The sequence below is a fragment of the Taudactylus pleione genome, unplaced genomic scaffold (genome assembly GCF_031769625.1).
Source record: "Taudactylus pleione unplaced genomic scaffold, aTauple2 ptg000579l, whole genome shotgun sequence".
NCBI classification, from domain to species: domain Eukaryota; kingdom Metazoa; phylum Chordata; class Amphibia; order Anura; family Myobatrachidae; genus Taudactylus; species Taudactylus pleione.
In genome coordinates, this window is record NW_028284981.1 from 4,387,359 (window position 1) to 4,414,068 (window position 26,710).

Genomic DNA, 26,710 nt, shown 5'->3' on the forward strand with positions numbered 1-26,710 from the left:
CACAGGGTGAGAGTAACAGAAGCGAGAAGGTGGCACAAGGTGACAATTCAGGGTGAGAGTAATAGAAGTGAGAAGGTGGCACAGGGTGAGAGTAACAGAAGCGAGAAGGTGGCACAAGGTGACAATTCAGGGTTAGAGTAATAGAAGTGAGAAGATGGTACAGGGTGATGATTCAAGGTGAGAGTAACAAAGTGAGAAGGTGGCACAGGGTGATGATTCAAGGTGAGAAGGTGGCACAGGGTTATGATTCAAGGTGAGAGTAACAAAGTGAGAAGGTGGCACAGAGTGAGAGTAATTGAAGTGAGAAGGTTGCACAGAGTGAGAGTAATAGAAATGAGAAGGTGGCACAGGGCGATGACTCAAGGTGAGAGTACAAAGTGAGAAGGTGGCACAGAGTGAGAGTAATAGAAGTGAGAAGGTGGCACAGGGTGATGACTCAAGGTGAGAGTACAAAGTGAGAAGGTGGCACAGAGTGAGAGTAATAGAAGTGAGAAGGTGGCACAGAGTCAGAGTAATAGAAGTGAGAAGGTGGCACAGGGTGACAATTCAGGGTGAGAGTAATAGAAGTGAGAAGGTGGCACAGGGTGACAATTCAGGGTGAGAGTAATAGAAGTCAGAAGGTGGCACAGGGTGACAATTCAGGGTGAGAGTAATAGAAGTGAGAAGGTGGCACAGGGTGACAATTCAGGGTGAGCGTAATAGAAGTGAGAAGGTGGCACAGGGTTATGATTCAAGGTGAGAGTAACAAAGTGAGAAGGTGGCACACAGTGAGAGTAATAGAAGTGAGAAGGTGGCACAGGGTGATGACTCAAGGTGAGAGTACAAAGTGAGAAGGTGGCACAGAGTGAGAGTAATAGAAGTGAGAAGGTGGCACAGGGTGACAATTCAGGGTGAGAGTAATAGAAGTGAGAAGGTGGCACAGGGTTATGATTCAAGGTGAGAGTAACAAAGTGAGAAGGTGGCACAGAGTGAGAGTAATAGAAGTGAGAAGGTGGCACAGGGTGATGACTCAAGGTGAGAGTACAAAGTGATAAGGTGGCACAGAGTGAGAGTAATAGAAGTGAGAAGGTGGCACAGGGTGACAATTCAGGGTGAGAGTAATAGAAGTGAGAAGGTGGCACAGGGTGACAACTCAGGGTGAGAGTAATAGAAGTGAGAAGGTGGCACAGGGTGACAATTCAGGGTTAGAGTAATAGAAGTGAGAAGGTGGCACAGGGTGACAATTCAGGGTGAGAGTAATAGAAGTGAGAATGTGGCACAAAGTGAGAGTAATAGAAGTGAGAAGGTGGCACAGAGTGAGAGTAATAGAAGTGAGAATGTGGCACAGAGTGAGAGTAAAAGAAGTGAGAAGGTGGCACAGAGTGAGAGTAATAGAAGTGAGAGGGTGGCACAGAGTGAGAGTAATAGAAGTGAGAAGGTGGCACAGGGTGATGACTCAAGGTGAGAGTACAAAGTGAGAAGGTGGCACAGAGTGAGAGTAATAGAAGTGAGAAGGTGGCACAGGGTGAGAGTAATAGAAATGAGAAGGTGGCACAGGGTGACAATTCAGGGTGAGAGTAATAGAAGTGAGAAGGTGGCACAGGGTTATGATTCAAGGTGAGAGTAACAAAGTGAGAAGGTGGCACAGAGTGAGAGTAATAGAAGTGAGAAGGTGGCACAGGGTGATGACTCAAGGTGAGAGTACAAAGTGAGAAGGTGGCACAGAGTGAGAGTAATAGAAGTGAGAAGGTGGCACAGGGTGACAATTCAGGGTGAGAGTAATAGAAGTGAGAAGGTGGCACAGAGTGAGAGTAATAGAAGTGAGAAGGTGGCACAGGGTGACAATTCAGGGTGAGAGTAATAGAAGTGAGAAGGTGGCACAGGGTTATGATTCAAGGTGAGAGTAACAAAGTGAGAAGGTGGCACAGAGTGAGAGTAATAGAAATGAGAAGGTGGCACAGGGTGATGACTCAAGGTGAGAGTACAAAGTGAGAAGGTGGCACAGAGTGAGAGTAATAGAAGTGAGAAGGTGGCACAGAGTGAGAGTAATAGAAGTGAGAAGGTGGCACAGGGTGATGACTCAAGGTGAGAGTACAAAGTGATAAGGTGGCACAGAGTGAGAGTAATAGAAGTGAGAAGGTGGCACAGGGTGACAATTCAGGGTGAGAGTAATAGAAGTGAGAAGGTGGCACAGGGTGACAATTCAGGGTGAGAGTAATAGAAGTGAGAAGGTGGCACAGGGTGATGACTCAAGGTGAGAGTACAAAGTGAGAAGGTAGCACAGAGTGAGAGTAATAGAAGTGAGAAGGTGGCACATAGTGAGAGTAATAGAAGTGAGAAGGTGGCACAGGGTGACAATTCAGGGTGAGAGTAATAGAAGTGAGAAGTTGGCATAGGGTGACAATTCAGGGTGAGAGTAATAGAAGTGAGAAGGTGGCACAGGGTGACAATTCAGGGTTAGAGTAATAGAAGTGAGAAGGTGGCACAGGGTGACAATTCAGGGTGAGAGTAATAGAAGTGAGAATGTGGCACTGAGTGAGAGTAATAGAAGTGAGAAGGTGGCACAGAGTGAGAGTAATAGAAGTGAGAATGTGGCACAGAGTGAGAGTAATAGAGGTGAGAAGGTGGCACAGAGTGAGAGTAATAGAAGTGAGAAGGTGGCACATAGTGAGAGTAATAGAAGTGAGAATGTGGCACAGAATGAGAGTAATAGAGGTGAGAAGGTGGCACAGAGTGAGAGTAATAGAAGTGAGAAGGTGGCACAGAGTGAGAGTAATAGAAGTGAGAAGGTGGCACATAGTGAGAGTAATAGAAGTGAGAAGGTGGCACAGGGTGATGACTCAAGGTGAGAGTACAAAGTGAGAAGGTGGGAATACAAGTGAGAGAAATAACGAGTGAGGTAACGAGGGAAGGAAGGATGTCAGACAGGAGAGATGGAGGGAGCAAGGGGCTAATTATACAAGATAAATAAAGAGTAAAATGAAGGGTGAGGGTGATGAAGGAAAGTGATGGAGAGATAAATAAGAATGTTCTGTACATGTTGCAAAGATATAAATCTAGATGTAAATTACTCAACATAACAGTACGGCATCATTGCTACAGAGACATGTTCATCCAGCAATTAAAGGCACATTTTGACATTCACAGACATATATGTACATGTTCCCCTACCATATAATAGGTAAACATATATGTATCAGTAAGCCATAGTAATGATTAAGGGCCATGTAGTAATTATACAGCTCACATGATGGACACACATGTGCTGTTATAACACCACAGAGCACAGTTAGAGAAATACTGTTGTAGATCTCCAAGTTTCAGAATGGGAGACTCATGGTACTGCTGGACTGTCCCTTGGGTACCTAAGTGCAGGGTCCGGAAGACAAGGACTTGTATTTGGGGATGAGATATGTAAGTGATCACTGAGAGATAGAAATTCTGTGTGTGTGATGTGGCAACTTTCTGTTTCCTGATATTCCTGTGACTTAGGATCTGGTGCAAAACTGCTCGCACTACGGATCCAAGCGCACGCATTCAGACCCGAGCGTATGAGCCGGCGATTCAGAGTTGTATGTCGCCTCTCCACTTGGTTGGTAGTTAGGACATATTAAGGGCGTGTAGATAAAACTGCAGCTATTGCAAGTAGTGGGATATCTTGCACCAAGTATAGGTGCGGTGCAAGTGCGCCCTAATAATAATGGCGGCCAAGCCAAGCATATGGGATAGGGATAGGGAAGGTGTGGTTGCAGAGATGTCTACAAGTTTGCATATGGGCAGGGCCGGATTATAGGCGGGGCGAAAGGGGCGGTCGTCCCGGGGCACCCACACATTGGCAACTTCCCCCACTACGCTTACAATTAAATCGCTGCTTATCCCGTCCACAGCGGTTACTTAGGTTACTTAGGCAGGCGGCGGCTATAGCGGCTACTTAGGTTACTTAGGCGGGCGGCGGCTATAGCGGCTACTTAGGTTACTTAGGCGGGCGGCGGCTATAGCGGCTACTTAGGTTACTTAGGCGGGCGACGGCGGCTATAGCAGCTACTTAGGTTACTTAGACGGACGGGCGGCTATATCCGGTGGCTCAGCTGTTTCTTACAGCGGCCACCAAGGAACTGCTGCACAGTCGGGGTCTCGCGTGATGATGTCATCATCCCGCGAGACAATGACTGAGAGTGACTGTGATGCTGCTGCCACATGCGACGTGAGTGAGACGCCCAAGGCGCCCCTTCACTCATTGCCGCTCCTCGAAGGCTGTCTAGGCAGCCGCTTCCAGCCTGCTGTGCTGCAAGTGCCAAGTGAGTGTGACACTCAGTGAGATCATCTCACTGTGGACCTCATTCAGAGCTGCTCGCAAAAAGCGAGCGCTCGCTCTGAATGAGGGCGGTCGCTTTTTTTTTTTTTTTTTAGCCGGCCTTCTGGCCGCTCGCTAAGCTGTGGGTAACCACCCACAGCTTTTGCAAGCGGCCAGGTGATGGTCACAACCATCGGGCTTGCGACGAGACCCTTGTGGTAGGGTCTCGTCTGCTGCAAGCCCAAGTGAGCTTCCGGCTCTAATAGAGCCGGAAGCTCACTACTGACATCGACGCGCTTGCGAGCGGGTCTGAATGAGGCCCTGTGTGTGTTCCCTGGCTGCCTGCCCTGTGAGAGAGAGCTAGAGAGGCAGATAGTAATCATGTCTCCCACTCAGTCAAATTATTTAATTTATATATAGATCTATGTATATATTTATATATATACATATATATATATACTGTATATATATATATATATATATATATATATATATATATATATATATATATATATACAATTTTGATCATTTTATTAATAGGAGCCCCCACAAGTTTGTTGCCCAGGGGTCCCCACAGATCTTAATCCGGCCCCGCATATGGGCGAATGCCCGCAATGTGGTTGGAGTTATGGTAGGCTTGCAGCCGTAGGGCATATAACCCTAAAATTATTGCTCCATTCTGATATGCAAATTATGGTTCCAATTTGGTTCAATACCTCACAGTATTACTTTACTTTAGAAGAGCAGGCGGTTTAGTATTCCCCCCCAGGGCAGGACTGGATGGCACTAATGCGAATGCCAGATGACCCAGTCTGGCCGCCTGGAAGCCTGAAACATTTACACATATATTTCTGAATGGTACTTTTTTTAATTATTGAATAATTGCTATTTTTGTTTTTTTTATTATTACTATCATGGTTATAATTTGCATCTGAACACACCATGTTACCGTACAAGGGGCTGATTCAGCAAAGGACACAGGCACAGGCCCTGGCCACTCCCGGAAAATGGGGGAGGCAAGTTTCCGGGAACGCATGCCGTCTCCGCCCCCCACCGCCCTGTAAACGCCTGGCATAGCAGGGGCTGCGTGCGATCACACAGGACCCATTCTGAGCAATTTCCCAATAATCGGGAATCTGCGATCAGCAGTGCTCGCAGCTGATTCAGGCCTAGGGTGTGCAATGCATTTTGCATTCGTGCAAGGAAACGCTGTGTGTTTTCCATGTAGCACACAAAGAGCTGGGACATGCCCCCCAACCAATCACATTTGCCGAGAGGCAGCCAATAGGCGGAGCTGGGTTGCGTGTGGTTAAAATGTCATCTTGCCAACTGAAATGAGATAAAGGGGTTTAGCTGCATTCCTGGCTGTATGGGGGACATTGCGCATGGGGTGCGCAGCCATTTCCGTGCTGCAAGTAGACTTGGTTTTGCACTAATTTTTGGGTCTCATCCTATATATATTTAATGAAACTTGTGACTTCTATAGGCACTTACATGAAGAAGCACATTTCTAGGGGCACCTACGGGGACTGATTCTAACTTGAGAGCAATCAGGAACAAACCAAGGGCCTGTTTCAGAGATTTGTACGCTGTGCCGATGTTTTTGCAGAGATTAGCGTCCGCCTGCCCATGCGTACGAGTCGCACTGCGCAAGCATCAAAGTCCATTACAGTAGTCACAAGCAGTGACTTTCTACGCGCAGCGTGGTGGACAGTTAAGGGCTGAATGAGGGAGGTAACGGAGTGTGCCACAAAAACGCAGGGGCATCGTCAATGTTTTCGGGATATGTCGCTCCCTGCGCCTGCGATCCAGAATGCTCCAGCGTCTCAGTTCAGACGGCTATTTTTCGCGACCATAGGGTCGATTATGGAAGTACCTACGTATGTGGCTGAGTATTAGTACGCTGTTGCTTGGATTTGCAATGGCGCCTCTGGTCTCAATACAGATTCCAGCGCCTGAGACGTTAGCGTGTTTTCGCATATCCTCTGCGTACAAAATCACAGCAGATACGGCAATAGTGTATTTCCCAGAATCCGGCCCCATGGTGCAATGCAAGGGGGGCAAATATATTTATTGTTTTATGCAGGGTAAATACTGGCTGCTTTTGCCAGAGCCGTAACTAGACTTTTTGGTGCCCTGTGCCATAGAGAGTATTGGCGCCCCCCTCCCCCCCAATTTTTAAATAGGGACATAAAATAGTGCACCTGAAAAAGGGCCATGGCCTCATGGGGAAGGGCCAGGGAAGAGATAGGGGAGGCCAGGAGATGCTGGGGATGTAATAAGAGGAAGCTACAAGTGAGAATGATAATAAACAGGAAAATTGACAGGCCCAAACAGCGCCCCCTGCCCTGCGGTGCCCTATGCCATGGCACTGGTTGCACCACCCTAGTTACGGCCCTGGCTTTTGCATGTCGCTCACAAATGCTGGCCAGCTTTATTATTACACTGCAATATAGATCTGATTTTGGACACTCCCCTCCCAAATCTATATCTCTGCACATTTTACATATATCCAACCTAGACTGCAGCACGGTTTTGCCAAGGTGCGAAGTTACTGGCTCTTTTTTGCTTTGTTCCCAGTTCAGAATCAGCCCCACAATTGTGCCATTGTGCCTTGGTGTACCCTCACTCTCATGATTTAGACCAGGGATGGGGAACCTCCTGCCCGGGGGCCATATAAGGCCCGCGGAATCATTTGGTCTGGCCCTCGGAGCTTTTTCCTGCTAGTCTCATCTAGCTAGCAGGGTGCCTAGAATCTATGGAGCAGTGCTGCCTGGAGCGTCCGTAGGATGCTTCAGAAGGTTACACAGCTGCCCTTACAGCTCCCCGGAGCACCCTCAGGATACTCCAGGCATTGCTGTAATCACCGGCGATTGAGGCCCCACCCCCTTGTGACATCACACAAAGGGGTGTGGCCTGCACCGGGCTGGCAAAATAATGTGATATATATCAAAATGGCCCTCGGCAGAAAAAAGGTTCCCCACCCCTGATTTAGACCATAAATCAGGATATACCGAGCAGTATTTTTTAAAAATACTAAACTAAAACTTTTATGTAATGAAGGGGTGGTTCTATGCATTAGGGGGCTGGACATTTCTAGTCAGCAGCGAGATCACTCAGCGGCGGACAGAAGACATGCAAACCGATGTGCTCTGGTCGGTCCATGTAAGCACAATAGTGCAAAACCAAAGCAATTAGTGCTACATACTTCATACATGACCACCACTGTGTAGGTTACTGTTGCTCACCATGCTGACACTTACCAGCTCACATCTGGTTGGAGAAAGAGGTTGGGACAGCTTGCTGGTTGTATGTCCCTTGACTGTACCCCTGTTGGTTGTATTCAGGTTGTTGGCCATAGTAGTCGGGTTGATAACCTCCTTGCTGTCCGTACGTGTCCTGCTGACCGTAGCCCTGAACCTGTCCCTGTCCCTGGCTGTAGGAGTCAGGAGCAGGCTGTTTCTCCTGGGCCGGTGGTGGGTACTTCATGAATGGAGCTGTCCATCCCGTCTCTTTGAATACAAACCAGAGGTTTCCCAGCCAGATTACGCAGTTGAGAAATCCAAAGGCCTATAAGAGAGGGAACAGTCAGGGTACAATATGAGCAGAAAGGCCTGAATTCCACCACAAATCCACCACAAAACAAGGTCTCTTTATGTTATATGTACAGTGCACTTAGGGGGGATCTCATCTGTCTGCGATGTCCGCTGGATGTCCTCTGTGTATATAACTGTCTATTACGGCACATTCTTCACTCATTTACCTGCAAATCTCTATAGGGGGCGAGGGAAAATAAGTAAATATAACGTTAGCAAAGTGCTTTCATCAGACAGTTCGTGAAGTACTTCATGGTCTTCATCAGACAGTTCGTGAGGTACTTCATGGTCTTCATCAGACAGTTCTTGAGGTACAATTTGTGAGGAACTTCAAGGCCACGCACTGAATTGAATTCCTCTCTTAGAGGGTTTTTACACCTTCCTTCCTAAGTGGTAACTCTCCATCCTTCCTCGCTAAAGCTCCACAAGATCCCCACAATATTAGGTGGGGATCTTGTTTTATCATCATCATTTTAATAGTTATCAGCAGTGCTCGAAGTGTGCCAGTATACAGCGGTATGGTATACCGGCACTTCAAGCACGGAGCCGCCCGCTGGGACATCTGGAGAGGCATATGGAGAAGGCGCCAACCGCTGAGATTTTGTGACACAGACTGCACCGCGTGTGTAGCGCTGACCGGACGGAGTTCGGTCAGCGCTACACTGACAAACACACAGCCGCCGGCTCCGACAGCTGTGTGTTTGTTGTAAGCAGCAGCCAACGAGAGTCTGTCAGACTCTCATTAGCTGCTGCTGCGCCCACTGCGGGAGCCGCTCCATCTTCCGGCTCCCGCAGTGGGCAATGGGAGAGACGTCATGATGTCACATGACGTCTCTCCCATAATGCAGAGCGGCCCGGCCCGGGAGGACAGACGGAGGAGCAGATGGCGGCGGCGGGAGCGGGGATTCAGCGGGGGACTACTACTACTGGGGACACTACAAGGGGGGGGACTACTACTGGGGGCACTACAGGGGGGGACTACTTCTACTGGGGGCACTACAAGGGGGGACTACTACTAATGGGGGCACTACAAAGGGGAGGACTACTACTACTGGGGGCACTACAAAGGGGGGGACTACTACCGGGGGCACTACAAGGGGGGGGGACTACTACTGGGGGCACTACTGGAGGCCTGCATAAGGGTGTTCTCTCCTGTGGCACACGGGGGCACTGCATATGGGCACTACGACAGGGGGCTGCCCTAATCTTTATTTTTACCTTACATTAATCCCATATGGACCCGCCTCCTCCCTGGAACACTGGAGGGGGGGGGCGCCGTAGCACGCATATTCTTCGGACACACACGCTACTCCTCTGCCAGGGCCGCCTGCATGCATTTGCCCCCCAGGCTAAAAGTTGCCAGCCAGCCCCTGGGAGCCACTACTACATGGGGCACTACTATTGTGGGTAATGTATAGGGGGCACTACTACAAGGGGCACTACTGCTACTGTGGGCCATGTATAGGGGGTACTACTACTATTGTGGGCAATGTATAGAGGGCACTACTACAAGGGGCACTACTGCTATTGTGGGCCATGTATAGGGGGTACTACTACTACTGTGGGCAATGTATAGATGTGGTGAACTACACTGATGAAAAAGTGACGCATCTTAATGACGGGATACATTGTGCATCCTGGCGGCCGTAAATGCCGGTGCTTATATCACCAGTGCAGGAATCCCGACACCTGTCACTATCTCGGCACCGGCATCCCGAGCACCGTGATAGCGAAGATAAGTGGTGGGGTTGGGGGGAGGGTTAGGCTTAGGGTTTAGGCACTACGGGGAGGGTTAGGCACTAAGGCCCTGATTCAGACCCACTCGCGAGCGGCTGTCCGCTCGCAAGTGGGTCGATGTTCTGCACTGAGCATGCGCACGACGGAGGGAGCTCCGTCGTGCGTATGCGCCAGACGCGACGAGCGAAGGAAAGTCCTTTGCTCGTTGTGTCTGATCAAAGGGGGCGTGCTGTCGATGTTGATTGACAGCACGCCCCCTTTGGTAGGCGTGCCGGGGGCGTGCCTCCCTGACGGGGGCGTTCCCACGGGAACGCCTCCCGTCAGAAGCCAGCCCACTGACATCACTAGTGATGTCAGTGGGAGTGATTTTGGCTCTGATAGAGCCAAAATCACTCCGGAGCTTGCGGTTGAAAACCTCAACCGCAGGCTCCGGCTCGCAGTTTCAATGGTCGCGATGGTCAAGACCATCGCGGCCATCAAACTGCACGCTCGTATAGCCTGTGGGTGGTGACCCACAGCTATACGAGCGTCCAGGAGGACGCTCCATTTTCATGGAGGGCGGCCCTCATTCAGAGCGTGCGCTCTGCTCAGAGCGTACGGCTCTGAATGAGGGCCTAAGAGCGGAGGGTTAGGTTTAGGGTGTGGGGAAGGGGAGGTTAGGTTTAGGCACTAGGGGGGGTGGCTAGGGTTAGGGGTTAGGCACTAGGGGGAGGGTTAGGCAGTAAGAGGGGGGATTTAGGTTTATGGTGCGTGGAAGGTGAGGTTAGGTTTAGGCACTACGGTGCGTGGAAAGTGAGGTTTAGGGTTAGGCACCATGGAGGGAGGGTTAGGGTAGGGAGAGGGGGAGGGTTAGTATACCGAACAACAAGTGTCGGCATGCTAACCCTGTAGGGATGCCGAGTGCTGGCATCCCATACCCAACCCCTTCAGGACACGCCCCACTTTGAAGTGATCACACCCCCTTTCCCAGAGCGTATGCGCATAAGTACATCCTTACATTTTCCATACTCCCACTTCGACCACTGGTTATCAGAATAAGGGCAACTTAAATGGTGCATGGCCTACATCACAAAAAGTAGGCGGAAAGACTAAAATGATCATAATATGTATAGTTTGGAGCAGAGAAGGGAAAGGGGGGACATGATAGAAACGTTCAAATATATAAAGGGTTTGAAGAAGGTACAGGAGGGAGATATTCTTCATAGGAAGAGAAGTATTAGAACACAAGGACATGCACTGAGACTGGAGAGAGGGAGGTTCAAGGGAAATCTGAGGAAAAATTACCTCACAGAAAGGGTACTGGATAAGGGGAATAACCTTCCATCAGAGGTGGTAGAGGCTAAAGGTCAGATGTACTAAGATCTGCAAAGTGATAAAGTGGAGAGTGATAAAGTACCAACCATGCAGCTCCTAAGTCTCATTTTTCAAACAAAGCCTAGAACATGACAGTTAGGAGCCGATTGGTTGGCAGTTTATCACTCTCCAATTTATCACTTTACAGTAGAGCAATTCAAACATGCTTGGGACAAAAGTAAGGATATTCATACAAAGAAGTAATGATCAGATAGGGTTGAGGTTACTATACTCGTATAAGGGTAAAAAAAGGGGCAGACTAGATGGGCCAAGTGGCTCTTATCTGCTGTCAAGTTCTATGTTTCTATCCTGCTGCAATACTCCATGAGTTACACAATAAGGTTCATGTACAAACGGCATCACCAATGCTATTCTGTGACGTGTTTTCCATAGCAACCAATCAGATTGTACTTAACATTTATCTAGCACTTTCTAGAAGATAATAATTAGAATCTGATTGGTTGCTATAGGCAACGCTTCTATAAACCCGCAACTTAGTGACTATACCGCTAAGAGTGTGACCAGTGTGTTTTTAAGAACCAGGAAGTGAAATGCTAATTATCTGCTCTATCTACCCATTTCTGTGTTTGCATTATGTACAGCGATTTTTCACATTTGGCAAATGCATGGTGAAACTACGCCCCCTGCTGGACTCTGTCACATCAGACCCTGGTAGCACAAAGGGAGGGATCCAGGGGCGTATCTATAATGGGTGCAGGGTGTGCAGTGCACATGGGCTCCTGGGTCCACCCTGTACCCATATTATCTAAAACTTACATATCCGAGGTCCCGCGTCGGGTGTCTCAGCGCTGCACAAAACGCCGGAAAAATGGCCGCCCAGTGCCCAGAGTGCACCGATGCTGCGATGGCCGGCCAGCCGCGCTCAGGGGGTCATTCAGACCCGGTCGTTAGCGCCGATGCGCTTGGACCGGGTCGATGGCCCCTCACAGAGCATGCGCACGACGGCGACGGCGCCGTTGTGCGCATGCGTGAGACCCGCTACGACCGACAGCGCCGGTCGTAGCGGGTCTCGATCCAAAGGGGGCGAGCTGTCGATGTTGATTGACAGCTCACCCCGTTTGGAAGGCGGGCCGGGGGGGTGGCAGCCCTAACGGGGGCGTTCCCATGGGAACGCCTACCGTTTGGGGGCGGCCCCACTGACATCACTAGTGATGTCAGTGGAGAGCTTCCGGCTCAGACAGAGCCGAAAGCTCTCCAGGGCTTACGACAAGGGAGACCCTACCCTAGGGTCTCGTCGTAAGCCCCGATGGTCGCGATGGTCTTGACCATCGCGACCATCACCTTAGGCGGTGGTAAGGCTGTGGGTGTTAACCCACAGCCTTACCACCGCAAAGGAGGACGTCTTGAAAATTCAAGAGGTCCTCCCCTCATTCAGACCGACCGCACGCTCTGTGCAACCGGCTCTGAATGAGGTCCTCAGTGTGCTGCTGGCCGCCGGGGCGAGAGGAGGGGGCCCCAGACGGGGAATGCACATGGGCCCCATCCTCTCTTAAGACGCCCCTGGAGGGAGTTGCAGCTGGAGATTTGCAAATGCAACCGACACTGAATTGGTCATAAAAAATTCAACTGTATTTGCGAGTCGGTATGCGTCTGCGGCACTATAGAGCTTTTTTGCATATGTTTAAATGACCATAAGAGCCTGATTTAGAGGTGCACGCTACTTCAGCCCTGGCTGCGTCTTTATGCTAATACCGCCGCCGCCGGACTTCATACAGGGACTCCCACCGGCTGCGTCGCTAATCCGCCATTGTGTGCATCAAGAGGCACCATCAAACACTGCACCAGCCCTACGAAGACGCAGATTATCTATCTGAACATGGCTGCCATTGTCAGTGCAAGCGCGGCAAAAGATGCACTCGCTGACCGCGACACAGTAATCCTCCTGCGGCGATTGCATATTGTAGCGCAGCCTCTGTGGGCAAAGATCCGGCGGCATCTTTAGGACATTTTGCGGAATGGAAAGGCGTAATAGTTTGGTAACTGTAACACGTATTTTTCTGCAATATGGAACTTGTCATGGAAGTATTTCTCTGCAATACATGGCTGTCTATGATCGGCTATACAATTTGCTATGCAGGAGAATGGCGGGTACTTTTTACTATGTAGTAGAATATGGACATCGCTAAGTATGAAACTATATTGTGCTGCATGCAAAGGATATGTAATAAAAAAACAACATCAACAAGGGACACATCCCAAATAAAGTCTCACCCTTTCTTCCCCATAGGTGTATAGACCTAATATAAATCACTGCCAAAAATGTAGCCCATCAGAATGACATTCCTTGCGTTATTTAGTGAAACGAACAGGGAGGCTCAGCTCTAAGTATATATAATACACTGGATGAAACGCGCAGGGACTCTTGGCAGGATTACTGGCACTATAATTATGTCAGTGATAACTTTCCTAATCCGCAGGTTTTCTGGATACTCTGCTTAAGTGAATAAGTAGTCAACTGCATTACACCAACAACTGCATGGGGTCACAGGCTAGGAACACCTACCAATGGGCTAGTCTGGGGAGAAGGTAAATAGCCACCAACCAGCTGTGCTAAAATATGGAAAAGCAGCAAGTTGGGGGCGTGTTAAGTAAATAGGCGCCTCCTGCCTGCTTTTCTGATCCCCTAGATGCAGCCATCAGGTCAACTACGTGACCATCGGACATCTGATCTGATATCTAATATGTCCCCGTTTTCTGGAATGCTCCGTGTCACCGCCCCCAAACACCAACAGCCTGTCAAACATTGCAGCCCCAAAAGCGGTTAAGAGGTCCCTGCCTGCAAGCTTACAATCTATAGGTCAATTTATAAGCCTTGATTTGTATAAGGCTTGCAACCAGTTCAAATGAATGCTGTCACAGGAAAGTAACCTGTAAATCCAATATAAGTAGGAGGTAAGTTAAGCATCAACATGCCCCCAACATTGGAGGTCTTGTCAGCGAGATGGAGCATCTGCTATATTTCTACAATGGTTTGTTTTTTTAGCCGCATGTTCTGCAGACACCTGCTTCCAAAGCGTGCGAAAATGCTTAACCTACCACCCCCTGCAAATCAGGACACTCCTGACCCTGATTGTTGGACCATAGAACAGTCCTCTAAAGGACTGCACTGCCCACCAAGAGTGGGATGGGTGGGTGAAATGCAGCAACATAATTCTAAAGAAAATAGCACTGTAGTTAGCATAATGGCCACAAGAGGGCCTGAGCAAGCAGAAGAAACATAGGGCCTGATTCAGAGATGAACTCAGGGCACATCTCTGATATTTAGGGGTCTGTGCCTACGCCGGACCCGTTCTGCGCATGTACAGAATGGGTCCTGCGATCTCGCTCGCAGATCACCGCAAGCTGCAGCATGATTGACATGATGCAGGATTTGGTGGGCGGAGCGCGGACATGCCTGGCTGCCGTTCACAGAAATGGAGGAGTGTCGTCTCCGATTTCCAAGAGGGATGAGGGCCAGGGTCTGCGTGGGCGGATGCAGATTCTTGGCCTCTTGTGTGTCAAGGCACCGGCCAGGCTGCGGGAAGCTTCAGCTCCTGCAGCCTGACAGTAGGAGCAACCATCGGCGATGGTTCCGATGGTGATCCCAGCCTGCAACGTCGGTCGCAGTGCTGGGATCACGAATGCAGTAAGGAGGTGTCTGACACAGCGATATTTTATTGATAAATTATGGTGATAAGAAGAAGTTCATGTGTTCTATACATTAAGTGGAAAATTTGTCCCAATAAGCATTTTTACTGTATATGTGATAAATATTTTACACCTAAGTTCGCAAAGTGTAAATTTTAACTGGAATTTAGTAAGAATCTCTTGCCAAGGAGGCCCCAGCCAAGAGTAGGAAGAAGAGTGATGGCCTATGCTATTGTTCCGGGTCCGGCATCTGTGCACTTACTGCCAGGGCCGTAACTAGGGTTATGCGACCTGTGCCATGGCGCTGTTCGGGACTGTCAATTTTCCTGATTATTATCATTCTCACTTGTAGTTTTCTCTTCTTTTATCCCCAGCATCTCCTGGCCTCCCCTATCTCTTCCCTTGCCCTTCCCCATGAGACCATGGCCCTTTGTTAGGTGCACTATCTTATGTCCCTATTTAAAAATTAGGGGGGTGGGCGCCAATGCTCTCTCTGGCACAGGGCACCAAAAAGTCTAGTTACGGCTCTGCTTACTGCTGTAGTTGACGCATGTTTTAGGGGGGGGGGGGGCACTGGAGAGGGATCTGGAAGATCGCCCTCTGAAAAAAATTGGGGTACAGTGGGCCTGATTCAGAGCCGGACGCTCTGACAGAGCGCTCGCTCTGAATCAGGGCCGGCCTTCTGGTTTTTTAGAGCGGCCTCCTGGCCGCTCGCATAGCTGTGGGTGACCACCCACAGCTATAGCGAGTGGCCAGGAAGATCATCGCGATGGTAAAGACCATCGCGACTATCAGGCTTGCGACGAGACCCTTGTGGTAGGGTCTCGTTGCCGCAAGCCCCCAGAGAGCTTTCGGCTTTAACAGAGCCGAAAGCTCTCCCACTGACATCACATGTGATGTCAGTGGGGCCGGCCCCAGACAGTAGGCGTTCCCATGGGAACGCCTCCATCTGGGCAGCCATGCCCCCGGCCCGCCCACCAAAGGGGGCGTGCTGTCACTCAGCATTGACAGCACTCCCCCTTTGCTACAAGACCCAGAGCGACGGTTTGCCCTTCGCTTGCGCACTCGGCCACCATCGACCTGCTTGCGAGCGCATAGCGCTCGCGAGCGGGTCTGAATCAGGCCCAGTATCCCATAGGCCACTATAGGCTAACACCTTCTTCAGATGGCATTAGTTACCGGGGCCAATCATTCTGAAGCTTGTTAAATCCGACAGCATAGCAGCCCCCATGTAAACCTATGGGGGCTGCTTTGTGGGTGGAAATGGAGGGCCGACGGCAAGTATGGGAGATATCTGCTGCGGTCCATCCTGTTTTCAGGTACTCCCCGAAAAGTCTGGCAAATATTGCTTAATATATATGCACCTAAATCACTTTGGCCGCTGCTCGTGGGCCACTGTTATGTTCTTCTCCCCAGGCTAAAATGTGACAGCCAGGCCCGGCCATACATATTCATAATCCAGGGACCGATACACATCAAATATGTCAAACACAATTAGTAGCCTGAGGGAGAACAAAAATGAATCATCCAAATTCGTGTCTGTGCGGCAGATCCTGCTCTGGTGATTGGCTGCATTATTATAGATTATAGTTCTACTATGTCCCAGAAAAGAGATTATTTATTTAGTCCTGGAAAGTAATTTGTGATTTGAGCACATGTTATAAAATGAGCCATATAACTGATCAGTGTACAGACCTCCTTTTAGAGACCTCACAATGAAGGGGGTGTGGACAGCAAAATAATGACATTACAACTTTGCCATTTCTTTCTTATTGTCCATGTTTCAACCTCCGCTAGTGCAGTCACACGAAAGTATGCAAGTTTTCCGTTTCTGTTTTTACTCTTGTTCATTTTATGAAACTGCTTTGCAATATTATTACCTTATGTCCTTTTGTTATTTTTCCTAAATAAATTAAGCAATGTGAAAGTCTTTGTCCTATTAAACTCCATTTAATAATGTTCTGTCTTAGGGTTCTTAAATAATTAACATGCTAGGTTAGGTGGATTTTTTCTATAGGCAACATTTCAGGCACACAACTGTTTTTGATACAGTAAATCTGATCAATCAGTAGTGTTTACAAAACAAAATATTAGACAAAACACAGTGAAACACTTTGCCACAAAGCTTACTCACCACAGAGGTATTCAACCCGGACATAATAGGATCCCGGACTTCTTGACACTTGTTCTCTGGGTTCTGACATGCCGGTATCTGATCCTTAATCAGCTCGGGGTCGGTAGCAAGCTTAATGTCAGACAGGCCCTTCGCCCATGCACTCGAACTTACCAGCCACAAGAAGGCGAAGACGGCTGTCACTATGCAGTCCTAGAAAAGGAAAAACCGGGCCGCATGTAAGTGAAAAGAAGAAGTAAATAGCTAAGAAATGGGAGAGAGGTAAAGGAACTTGATCAAGATAAGTCATTCTAGAACGGAAGTGATGTGGGTGCAAACTCAAGTGGACTGAAGGTTACGAATTATGACTTACAATCATGGGTCCTTTGTTGTTCTCGCGGTATTTGTTCTGCAGGAATATGTACGTGACCAGAGCGCCAAGTGAGTAGAGAAAGGCGAACACTGCCACGGTGACGAAGAACTCAGCAGAGGAGGAGTAATCCCCAACCAAAAACACCTTGCTTGTAGAACCACGGCATGTTGGAAAATCAAAGTACTCCTGGTGCAGCCTGTATGAGAGGACAGGAATCAGACTGGAGAACAGGGTGATGCAGGATGAACTAAGGGTAACATAAAAGGGTCATGCACAGTAGGAAAATGGGATATAGGTGGAAGGAAAGGTCATGATAGATCAGAGCAAGAAAAGTCTTAAGTGTCAAAGGTTTATGATAGACTAGGATAAGGGGAACTATAAGCACCAGGACTACACACTCACTTAAATGGATATTCAAAGTCCACTTTAACATTCGGCTTGCTCTCAGTTTTGTTGCTACATTCAATGCTCATAGTGAACTCTCCAGAATAGCTTCCACATGTTGCGAAGGCAAAGATAGAAAACAGCTGTAAAAGAGAGACAGAGCGATCCAGAAAAAGATAGGGTGACAAAAAAACGAAATCTAGATTGGGGCATGCAGCAAGATTAACATCTAGGAATGGGAAGATGAAGATAAAGATAAAGAAAGAGGATCTAGAATTAAACATTAAGAAAGAGAGGCTGATTCAGGGTTGTAGGCTATTCCTCTCGCGACTAGATACTGTGAGCTAATATGCAAATGTTGAAGCCGCCGGGATATGTGTTGGGACGCCCACCGGCGGCTTCGCAAATCCAAGCGGCTGAGTAAAAAATTGGAGCATCTGCATACGAAGAGAGCACCACTGGATGCAGATCAGTCGATTATCGGCGTTCTGAGTAATACCCCTATTACACCGGAGCTAAAACCTGGGTTATTGCAGGATTAACCCGGGTAGTGCCTTGGTGTAAAAGGGGAGAGGGTTGGATCGCCGGGTCGAGTGACCCGGCAATCCCACCCAGATAACTTGCAGGGTTTAACACAGGAGTAAGCCATGAAACCCTGCAGTGTGAACGGGTCGCGATGACCTGGAGCGCTCCACATGCCGGCCGATTGGCCCGGCTTCAGTGGTGCTTGGAGATGACCTCATCTCCAAGCGTCCACTTTAACGCCTAGAAAAGCTGGGTCCATGCAGACCCGGCCCCGGTGTGACTCGGGAATATCCTGGGTCGGTGCCAGGGAAATTCCGGGTCTGATCCGGATTGGAACTCTGTTCCAACTCCGGGTCAGACCCGGAATTTCGGTGTAAAAGCGGTATATCTCTATGGTTTCTTAAAATGGCCCACGGAACTAAGATGCCGGCACCAGTAAAACTGCGTACACAGACGCATTAACTGAATCCGACATGCCTATATAACAGTTGCGACACGCAACCACCCCTCCGTTAGCTCCCGTTACCACCCACAAACGGACCAAAACTGTCAATCACTCTAAGAGAGAGTAAATCTTCTCTGCAAGCGACACCACAGAATCAACGGGACACATGCGCCGTGCGCCATAGATTCATGGGCTATAATACAAACATTGGCCAACTTCGTAAATATCGACATAACGTACAACCCTGAGACAGGCCCAGAGATAAGATCTAGAAAAGAAAACTGTGGATGATTCGCTTAAGCATAGATAAAGTTCATAGAGACGGTCTTGATGATCCAGAAAGTGATATGATTGAGGAATGGTTCAGAATGGAAAGCTCAAATCTAAACATAAATAAAGGCCTTAAGAACTTCTCGCATATCTATAACCATAGGTAGTGTTCATTCTAGCACCTTGCACCTGTCAAAACATGCAGTTCCTCTTTTCTGCCTGGGGTGTCACTCTCTGCTCTGGTGCTTCTAGCACACTCCGGTTTGTATCTCAGCCATTTGTTGCGTCCGCTAAGTGTGCTAGAAACACCAGAGCAGAGAGCAATACCCCAGGCAGGAAAGAAGAACTGCACGGGTTGAGGTAGGTGCAGGGTGCTAGAATGAACACTACTAGGCAGACGATTATAAATAGTGGGGTACATGTAACTGTGATAAAAGATGTTGCAAGTTGATAGCGACCAATCAGATGCTCACTTTAGTTTTCTAAACTGTATTCTTCAAAAAAAAACTGCGAGAATGTCCTATAGGATCCGCACGCGCAACGTTCAGTGGTTTAGAAGGAAACAAAACACAATCGAGGGACAATAACTGTCGAATGAAATGAACACTAGTTTTTCATGCCTTCACTTCACTATACTCCAGAGTTAGGGAATTAGATAATGGCACAGTGGCACAGTGGTTAGCATTACTGCCTCACAGCACTAGGGTCAAGAGTCCAATTCCTGACCTATTTGTGTGGAGTCTGTATTGTTTCCCCTGGGTGCTATAGTTTCTTCCCACGCTCCAAAAACACCTGGTAGGTTAGCTGGATTTTGCCAAAATGAAACTCGCATGCGCACGCTTGTATGCCAGTCAATTTAGACAGAAAGCTCCAATGAGGCAGGGACTGTGGTGAATTACAGATATTCTCCGTACAGCCCTGCATAAAATTGTGGTGCTATATGAATAAACGGTAATGATAATTAAACTTAAATATATACATGGGTCTATTTCTTTAAGATCCGTCGGAAAACAAGATCGCTCGTCGCAGTGATAGAAAGTCGTCTTGGTGCGACTGAGCGATGCGCAGCACCCTGGTGACACTGCCGGCAGCGGTGGCAGTAATATTACAGCGCGCCAGGCCAGTAAGGGGTACATCAGCGAGTGCGTGGGTCGGCGTATCGGCTCCCTGCGTGCGCACTGGACTCCAGTTTTCTCAGGGTTTGCAGGATTTCTGTCTTGATAAACAGACCCCATAATATTCTTATAGAAATGTAGAACTTGGACTGAGACATACATAAAATCATGTGAAGCTAGAGAGACAATATGTCACGTTCTTTCGCTGCCAAATGTTATGGTGATAAGTAGTGGGTGGAACAAACAGTTTCTTTGCACTGTTGAGTACATTCCAAAGCTGGCAGCACCTTACATGGCAGAAACCTCCGCACACCTTAGTTCTCCCTGGCAGTGTATGGCCATGAAATACCTAATTTGCATTACATTATGTACTGACATCTGAACCCCACATATTGAGAAACTAGCACTTGGAGGGTTAAAAGCCAAATAATGACCAAATTAATGTCAAACCCAACAGCAGAAGCCGGTTGCGCAGTGGGTCGCTTTACCCCTGCCAACAGGCGAGTCATCGGCAAGCTGGGGGGCAGGTGGGGCTGAGTGCTCTGAGGGCGCAGTGGGCAGGCTGGGCTGGATTTATCTTGGTGGTAATCCACAGAAGGATTGTGACCTCCTGCATCTCCACAGAGACTGGAGAGTATTTTTAGAGCATACAGTAAAGAGGATTACTGTGTAACCTGGGGTGTGAGTGTGCACAAGTCAGAACATTAATAGACGCCAATGGTGACTACAGAAGGGGGTCAGAAGGAGGTGGATAGACACACTTGTAGGTACATAGAGGCAGATAAAGCCACACAGACAACTAGAAAGCAAGTACATTAATGTGCCCATACTTATGGACAGCTAGAGAATAACGTTCAGTTGTTTCTCCTGAGACTTCAGCTGTCTGTCTCTGCATGTACAACGGCACATGGGTGAACACATCTGGATGGCAGTGCCTAGCAGGTGCCCACACAGCCTTGTGTGGACACCTGGTCGATCCAATTAGACGTCTGCGAGTAATTGCGGCAAGGCGGGCGTGTTGCAGCCCGCTGGTGGCGTATCCACACCGTTACAACGGCAACTCGCCTTCCTCCTGTCTATTTGAATTGACCCCTAAAAACAACCTGATATTTGCCTATTCCTTGAGGTAGCAGAGATTGAGCGCCGGCCGTTACTCTCTCTATGGGATACATTATGCGCCATCTAGAAGCACTTTATATGGGAAAGCGCATTTCTGTGAGCATGTATACCCATGGGGAAACATTAAAATTTACGAATGAGGCACATGAAGTAAAGGGTAGCCAGATATCCCCTTAAAGGCACACTAACGGTCCAGTTTTTAAGGATATCCACGCTTGAGCACAGATGGCTAAATCAAAATAACAAGTACTAATTAAGTCACCTGTGCTCAAGTATGGTTATCCCTAAAACCAGGACTTTTAGTTTGCCTCAAGGGCCGAAGTTGGGAACCACGGCTCTATTGCGACTTATCTTGTATATAACTGAGACTCCAATAAGCATTATTTTGCCTCTCAAAATGCTAAAAAAGCAACTACAAGTATACACATGACAAAGAGGAGTGGGGCAGACACCCAAGTATGTATATAGCAAGCACTTGTGCAAAGGGTAAGTGTTAGTCCATACATGAGTACAACCGGAAATAGACAGACAAATACTGTATATAGATAAGCTACAAGGGCACATATACAAAGATACAGGTACACATCACACATATTTATTCATAGAATAACAGACAATTTTACAAATGCATAAAATCAAGCAGATAAATAGTCATGAATACACAGAGGCAATGAGATACATAGACATATACACATAGCACATATGCCAAACAACACAGTCAAACAGAAAGTAATACAGTTTATGACGGACATAAGGGCCTTTCGTTTTGGAAATTGGCAATACTGTAGTTATGTACCTACAGCAGACAAAGATCAAGAGAATAGATAGATAGATAGATAGATAGATAGATAGATAGATAGATAGATAGATAGATAGATAAAGTGAAATCACTCACCCACTCCAGAATTTTGATAAATCCCAATGGTTCCTTCACTATACGAAATTGCCCCCCTGCCACGAGCTGCAAATGACAGTAGAGTCAGCATAGCATATAATACATATAGACAGAGGGGGTGAAATAGTGCTGGACACATCTGCGCTGCGTAAATATGTGCACAACCTGCGCTAGTAATTTTAACGGCACGTATCTGACACTTTGCGCTTGGAAAGGTGGCTTGGGGGCGGGCAAGCGTAGAACAGTAAGGGCATGCAGACACATGTTAAACACCCCCTTTGAGATGTATCTTACTTTGCCTTATAAGTATATTACCAATTATATTCCTTACCAAACACAAATTCTGCCCCTAATAAAAATAGGAGCAGTATATTCGCAAACATTTATCTTTCTAGGTCCCATTGTAAAGCACCACCTGAACATACAGCAATGGTTCCCTGTCCAAGGTGCTGAAACTCTATGTGTAACATTTTGCAGTGTCCCTTTGATCCCTCCAGAGTAAGATTCCATAGACACGCATGATACATGTCACTGTGTAGAGGTGATAGTATATCCCTCCAAGATGTGATGTGATGTCATGTAATGACCTCAGAAGACACAACAGAACTAAATGACAGAGGACGTGAATTTGATACCTACTGTACACGCATTTATAACAACCCTGTATGCAGAGTGTGCAGCAATCTGTTTTGCTTAAACATATACAAAATGACAATAATCAACTGAAAACAATTCTATGCAAGTTGCAGCCACCATTCCTGGGATGAGTCTGCACTATACCGACTGTATCTATATTATTTATTATTATATTATTCAACTAGATCTGATCAAAACACAATTGCCTTTGCATTATCCATGCATGTGCCATCGATGGTTTTCAGCAGCACGGAATCCTTGTATATAATGCAGGCCACAACAGGACATTACAGGAGGTGGACCAACAGTATCCACCTCACTGGCCCAAACATGTCATCATACAGTATGCATACAACACGCCAGCAGGAAACATGTACAGTGCATTATACCACATATTGGAGACCACATATAGCCCATCCCCCCACACTGTACCCAGCAATCAGCATTGCAAAGACATATGGCTACAAACATGTAGGAGTATGCAGCAGCACACATATATATCAAGCACAGCAGATATTGCAAGCATATATATTATACATTATATCCCTGCATGTATGTATGTATGTATATTCCCTGCATGTATGTATATATGTATGTATGTATATATATATATATATATATATATATATATATACACACACACACACATTTTGGGAAGGATATATGCAAATATGTGATGGGATATAGGTGCAGTCACATATATTTGTGTCACCGGCTCATAGCTCTCCTCCACCTCCCTCCTCCTAGCTGTACCCCTCCTCCCTACCATTTTCTCTTCTCCCTATACCCTCCCTATCTTCAATCTGCTTATCTCTTCTCTGCCTTTTATCCCCCTGACAACCTCCTCCCTATCTGCACACTGTACCCACCTTGCTCTCCCTTCCCCAGCGTACCCCATCCTTTCCCCCGGATCTTACCTGGTTGACCACCTCCATGTCTGCAGAATGCTGCTGGTGAATCGCGGCAGCGCGGAGGGGGGAGTGCGCTTTATCTGCAGCAGCCCGATATGCGGCGGATGGGGGGAGAGCATTGCCTAGAACAGCTGGCTCGGTCACCGCCAATGGAATGCGTTGATAGGGGGCGCTGTTGTCACATGTAGTAGATGGGTGACGTTAGCGATCCCCCATCTTCGTTGAGGGCAGGACTGACACAATGGGGCTGGGGGAAGCCTTGGAGTGTGTTGACGTTATGAGTGACCGTTCTCAGACCCAGAACACATCCCAGCACGGCTCTGTGTGGGCTCCTGTCTTATAGTTATCTGCCCCCAGCATGTTATCAGACAACCTCCTGTCAGCTCCTAGTGCTGCTCTCATTATAGATAATCACTATGGTGTAGATGCTAATATAATGGGGGCAGCCCAATCCTCTGTATTACACACATAGGAGTCAGTTCATTCTGATTGTGTCTTTAATGTGAAGGTTATTGGAACCAATCTGATTGCACTTACTCCTGGTGGTTACAAATGAACTATGGTGAAAATAATAATAGTGATATTACTAATACTGGCTCTGCTCCCACTACTGTACAACCATGCACCACACCTTATTTGTGCATTACTCTATGCCTAATAATTACTCATTGCTGCTACTGTATGTAATATTCTTACATCTTTGTGGTTGCACACATACATTTGTTTTTAAATAACATGTTCAGATTTAAAAAAATATACACCCCCCCCCCCACACACACACACACACACACACAGATAAACCAGGTAATGCATCTCAGCTTCCTCTTTCCAGCAGAGAGTTAATAGCACTCTCAGTGTGTCCTTGATGTCACATTAACCCTGACACATAGGATCATATAGCATGGTAAGCTCATCATGGCACACTGTGGGGTGTGAGCACTGTGAAGCCAGCATTCACTGCAGGATAAGGCAGACAAATGGAGGACACCCTGAGCTGGTCCTCTGTCTGTTATCTATCTATTGTTCTTCTTGCCAACATGAAGCGGTCATGCCCGGAGTCAAAATGGTGGATGCGGCTCGTCACTGCTGTTACCATAGCGACACAGTAATCGCGTTGTAGTGAGATAATTATGGCAACTGTAATAGTCACGTAGTGTGTGGCCTTATTGCATGGCTAGGGTAGAGGTAATTGGAGTGACCTGGTTATTGCACTGATAAGATGGTAGTCAGCTTTTTTTACGACTAGCGGCTGCTAGGAAAGAAATTTATTATCTTAAGATGGGCTCCAGTTTATCCTCTAAAATGGTTACTAATGGCGTCACCGGAACAGCTGACGGCCATCTTGGTTGGGGCAGGCAATTTCACTCCATCATTCACATATATTTAGACTCTAATTATAGAAAGGAAAAAATATATATTTCTGCGTGGGATTTTAGTCTGAGGCAGTATTTATTACTAATACGTAATAGGGAAACCATTTATATCTTCTTTTCAAATACGTGCTGCTGGGTGTGCAACTATTCACCTTGGGTATTTTTACTAAAGTGAGAGTTTTTAGACGTGGAGATGTTGCCCATAGCAACCAATCAGATTCTAGCTATTATCTCCTAGAAGGTTCTAGTTAAATGTTTAGTAGAATCTGATTGGTTGCTATGGGCAACATCTCCACTTCTAAAAACTCACTTCAGTAAATTTACGATGCTGCTAGATCATATGTGGAAAAAGGACATCTGTGACGTTGCAACCACGTGACTGCGGCAGAGGGGCTGGACTGCTCCAGTATTACCATCCACGTGGGCATAGAGGGGGAATATATTTTTGTGGCGAGCGTAGCTATCCACCGTGGCCAAAGCGTGGTGAGCCCGCGAGGGGCCACTTTTGGCCCCCGTTCTGATCCTTGCCCCTCCCCCTTTGGTTGCGGGTCACGTGTAACATCAGAGGTCCTTTGCAGCTCCCACTTCTAGACCTAACTGTAAATTTACGAGAGAGAAGGATTCTAGGTAGATATTATTTATGATCTGTTATTTATATAGCACTCACATATTCTGCAGCGCTTTACAGAGAAAATCTGGCGATTCACATCAGTCCCTGGCCCAGTGGAGCTTACAATCTATGTTCCCTATCACATGCTCACACACATACACACTAGGGTTAATTTTTTTGTTGGGAGCCAATTAACTTACCAGTATATTTTTGGAGTGTTGGGGGAAACCGGGATACCCGGAGGAAACCCACGCAAGCACAGGGAGAATATACAAACTCCGCACAGTTAGGGTCGTGGTGGGAATCGAACCCACGACCTCAGTGCTGTGAGGCAGTAACGCTAACCATTACACCATCGATATGAAATGTTGCTACATTTGTAAATGTTTGCAATAAATAAGGGATTACATCATTTGTCATTATATTCTAACACAATTACAATGATTCAGAAAAGGAGAAACCTACAATTTACTAAGATGACTAAATGAATTATGACCTATTGAGCTGTATTTGTAGTGTGCTCCTTATTTCCCAAATTGTGGTACATTCAAAATCATTATAGGGGTTGATGCTAATGCAGCATTAGACTTACGCCGGGTTAATGAGTTTATCTTGCGTGCTCCAATACTGGGGCGCAGACAAGTTTGGGGAATGCAGTCTCATACAAATTCCAATCTCATCTACACTAATGACTGAAGAGCCGTAACTGGGGCTGTAATGGGGGGCGATCTCACTCAGGCAAAGTTCAGTGAGGATGTGTCAATGGAACTGGGGGCTATTAAGAGATAGATGTAGGGACATTTGCACCTAGTATGTGTGCGCTGATGAGAATAACTAGTAAGAAACCAAGCATACACATAGGGGATGGGTGCCAGTGTTAGACTGGGGCATTAAAGGCACACCAGGGAATGCAGTGGTAGGGGCTCAAGCTTACATAGAAACATAAAATTTGACAACAGATAAAAAAAAACTCTTGGCCCATCCCTTTAGAGGTGTGGCCAGCCACCAGAAGGGGTGTGGCCAACCACCACAGCGGGACTTGGTCAACCTTTAGATAGGATGTGCAAAGAATAGGGCACCTTTATAAACAAGGGGATGGGTTTGTCAGGACCAACAACTTTGATTGACAGGAGGGCTAATCAAGGTGTAGTTTCCATAGAAACAAATCAATCACCCAAGTTCATCAATGATCTTGCTCCATCAAGTTTCTGACCCGTAAGCAGGGTTGTACTGGCCCACAGGGGAACATGGGAAATCCCCGGTGGGCCCCCTGTCTGTGGATCCACCCCCTACTCTAGGTGTCAGGTTCCAGACCTCAAAATTATAGATTGATA

General features: G+C 47.4%; 1 protein-coding gene across 1 annotated transcript in view; it reads right to left on the reverse strand.

The window, feature by feature from the left end:
* The window catches only part of SYP (synaptophysin), a 34,104-nt gene extending 10,615 nt beyond the window's left edge, over window positions 1–23,489 (reverse strand). Inside the window, exons 1-6 of the mRNA XM_088453391.1 lie at window positions 23,400–23,489; window positions 21,847–21,912; window positions 17,496–17,620; window positions 17,094–17,289; window positions 16,742–16,933; window positions 7,537–7,843 (exon numbers count right to left, since the gene is read on the reverse strand). Of these exons, the coding sequence (XP_088309517.1) occupies window positions 7,541–7,843; window positions 16,742–16,933; window positions 17,094–17,289; window positions 17,496–17,620; window positions 21,847–21,912; window positions 23,400–23,417 (900 nt within the window). The 5' untranslated portion in view covers window positions 23,418–23,489 and the 3' untranslated portion in view covers window positions 7,537–7,540. The remainder of the gene's footprint in view (window positions 1–7,536; window positions 7,844–16,741; window positions 16,934–17,093; window positions 17,290–17,495; window positions 17,621–21,846; window positions 21,913–23,399) is intronic.
* Between the last annotated feature and the right edge of the window lie 3,221 nt (window positions 23,490–26,710).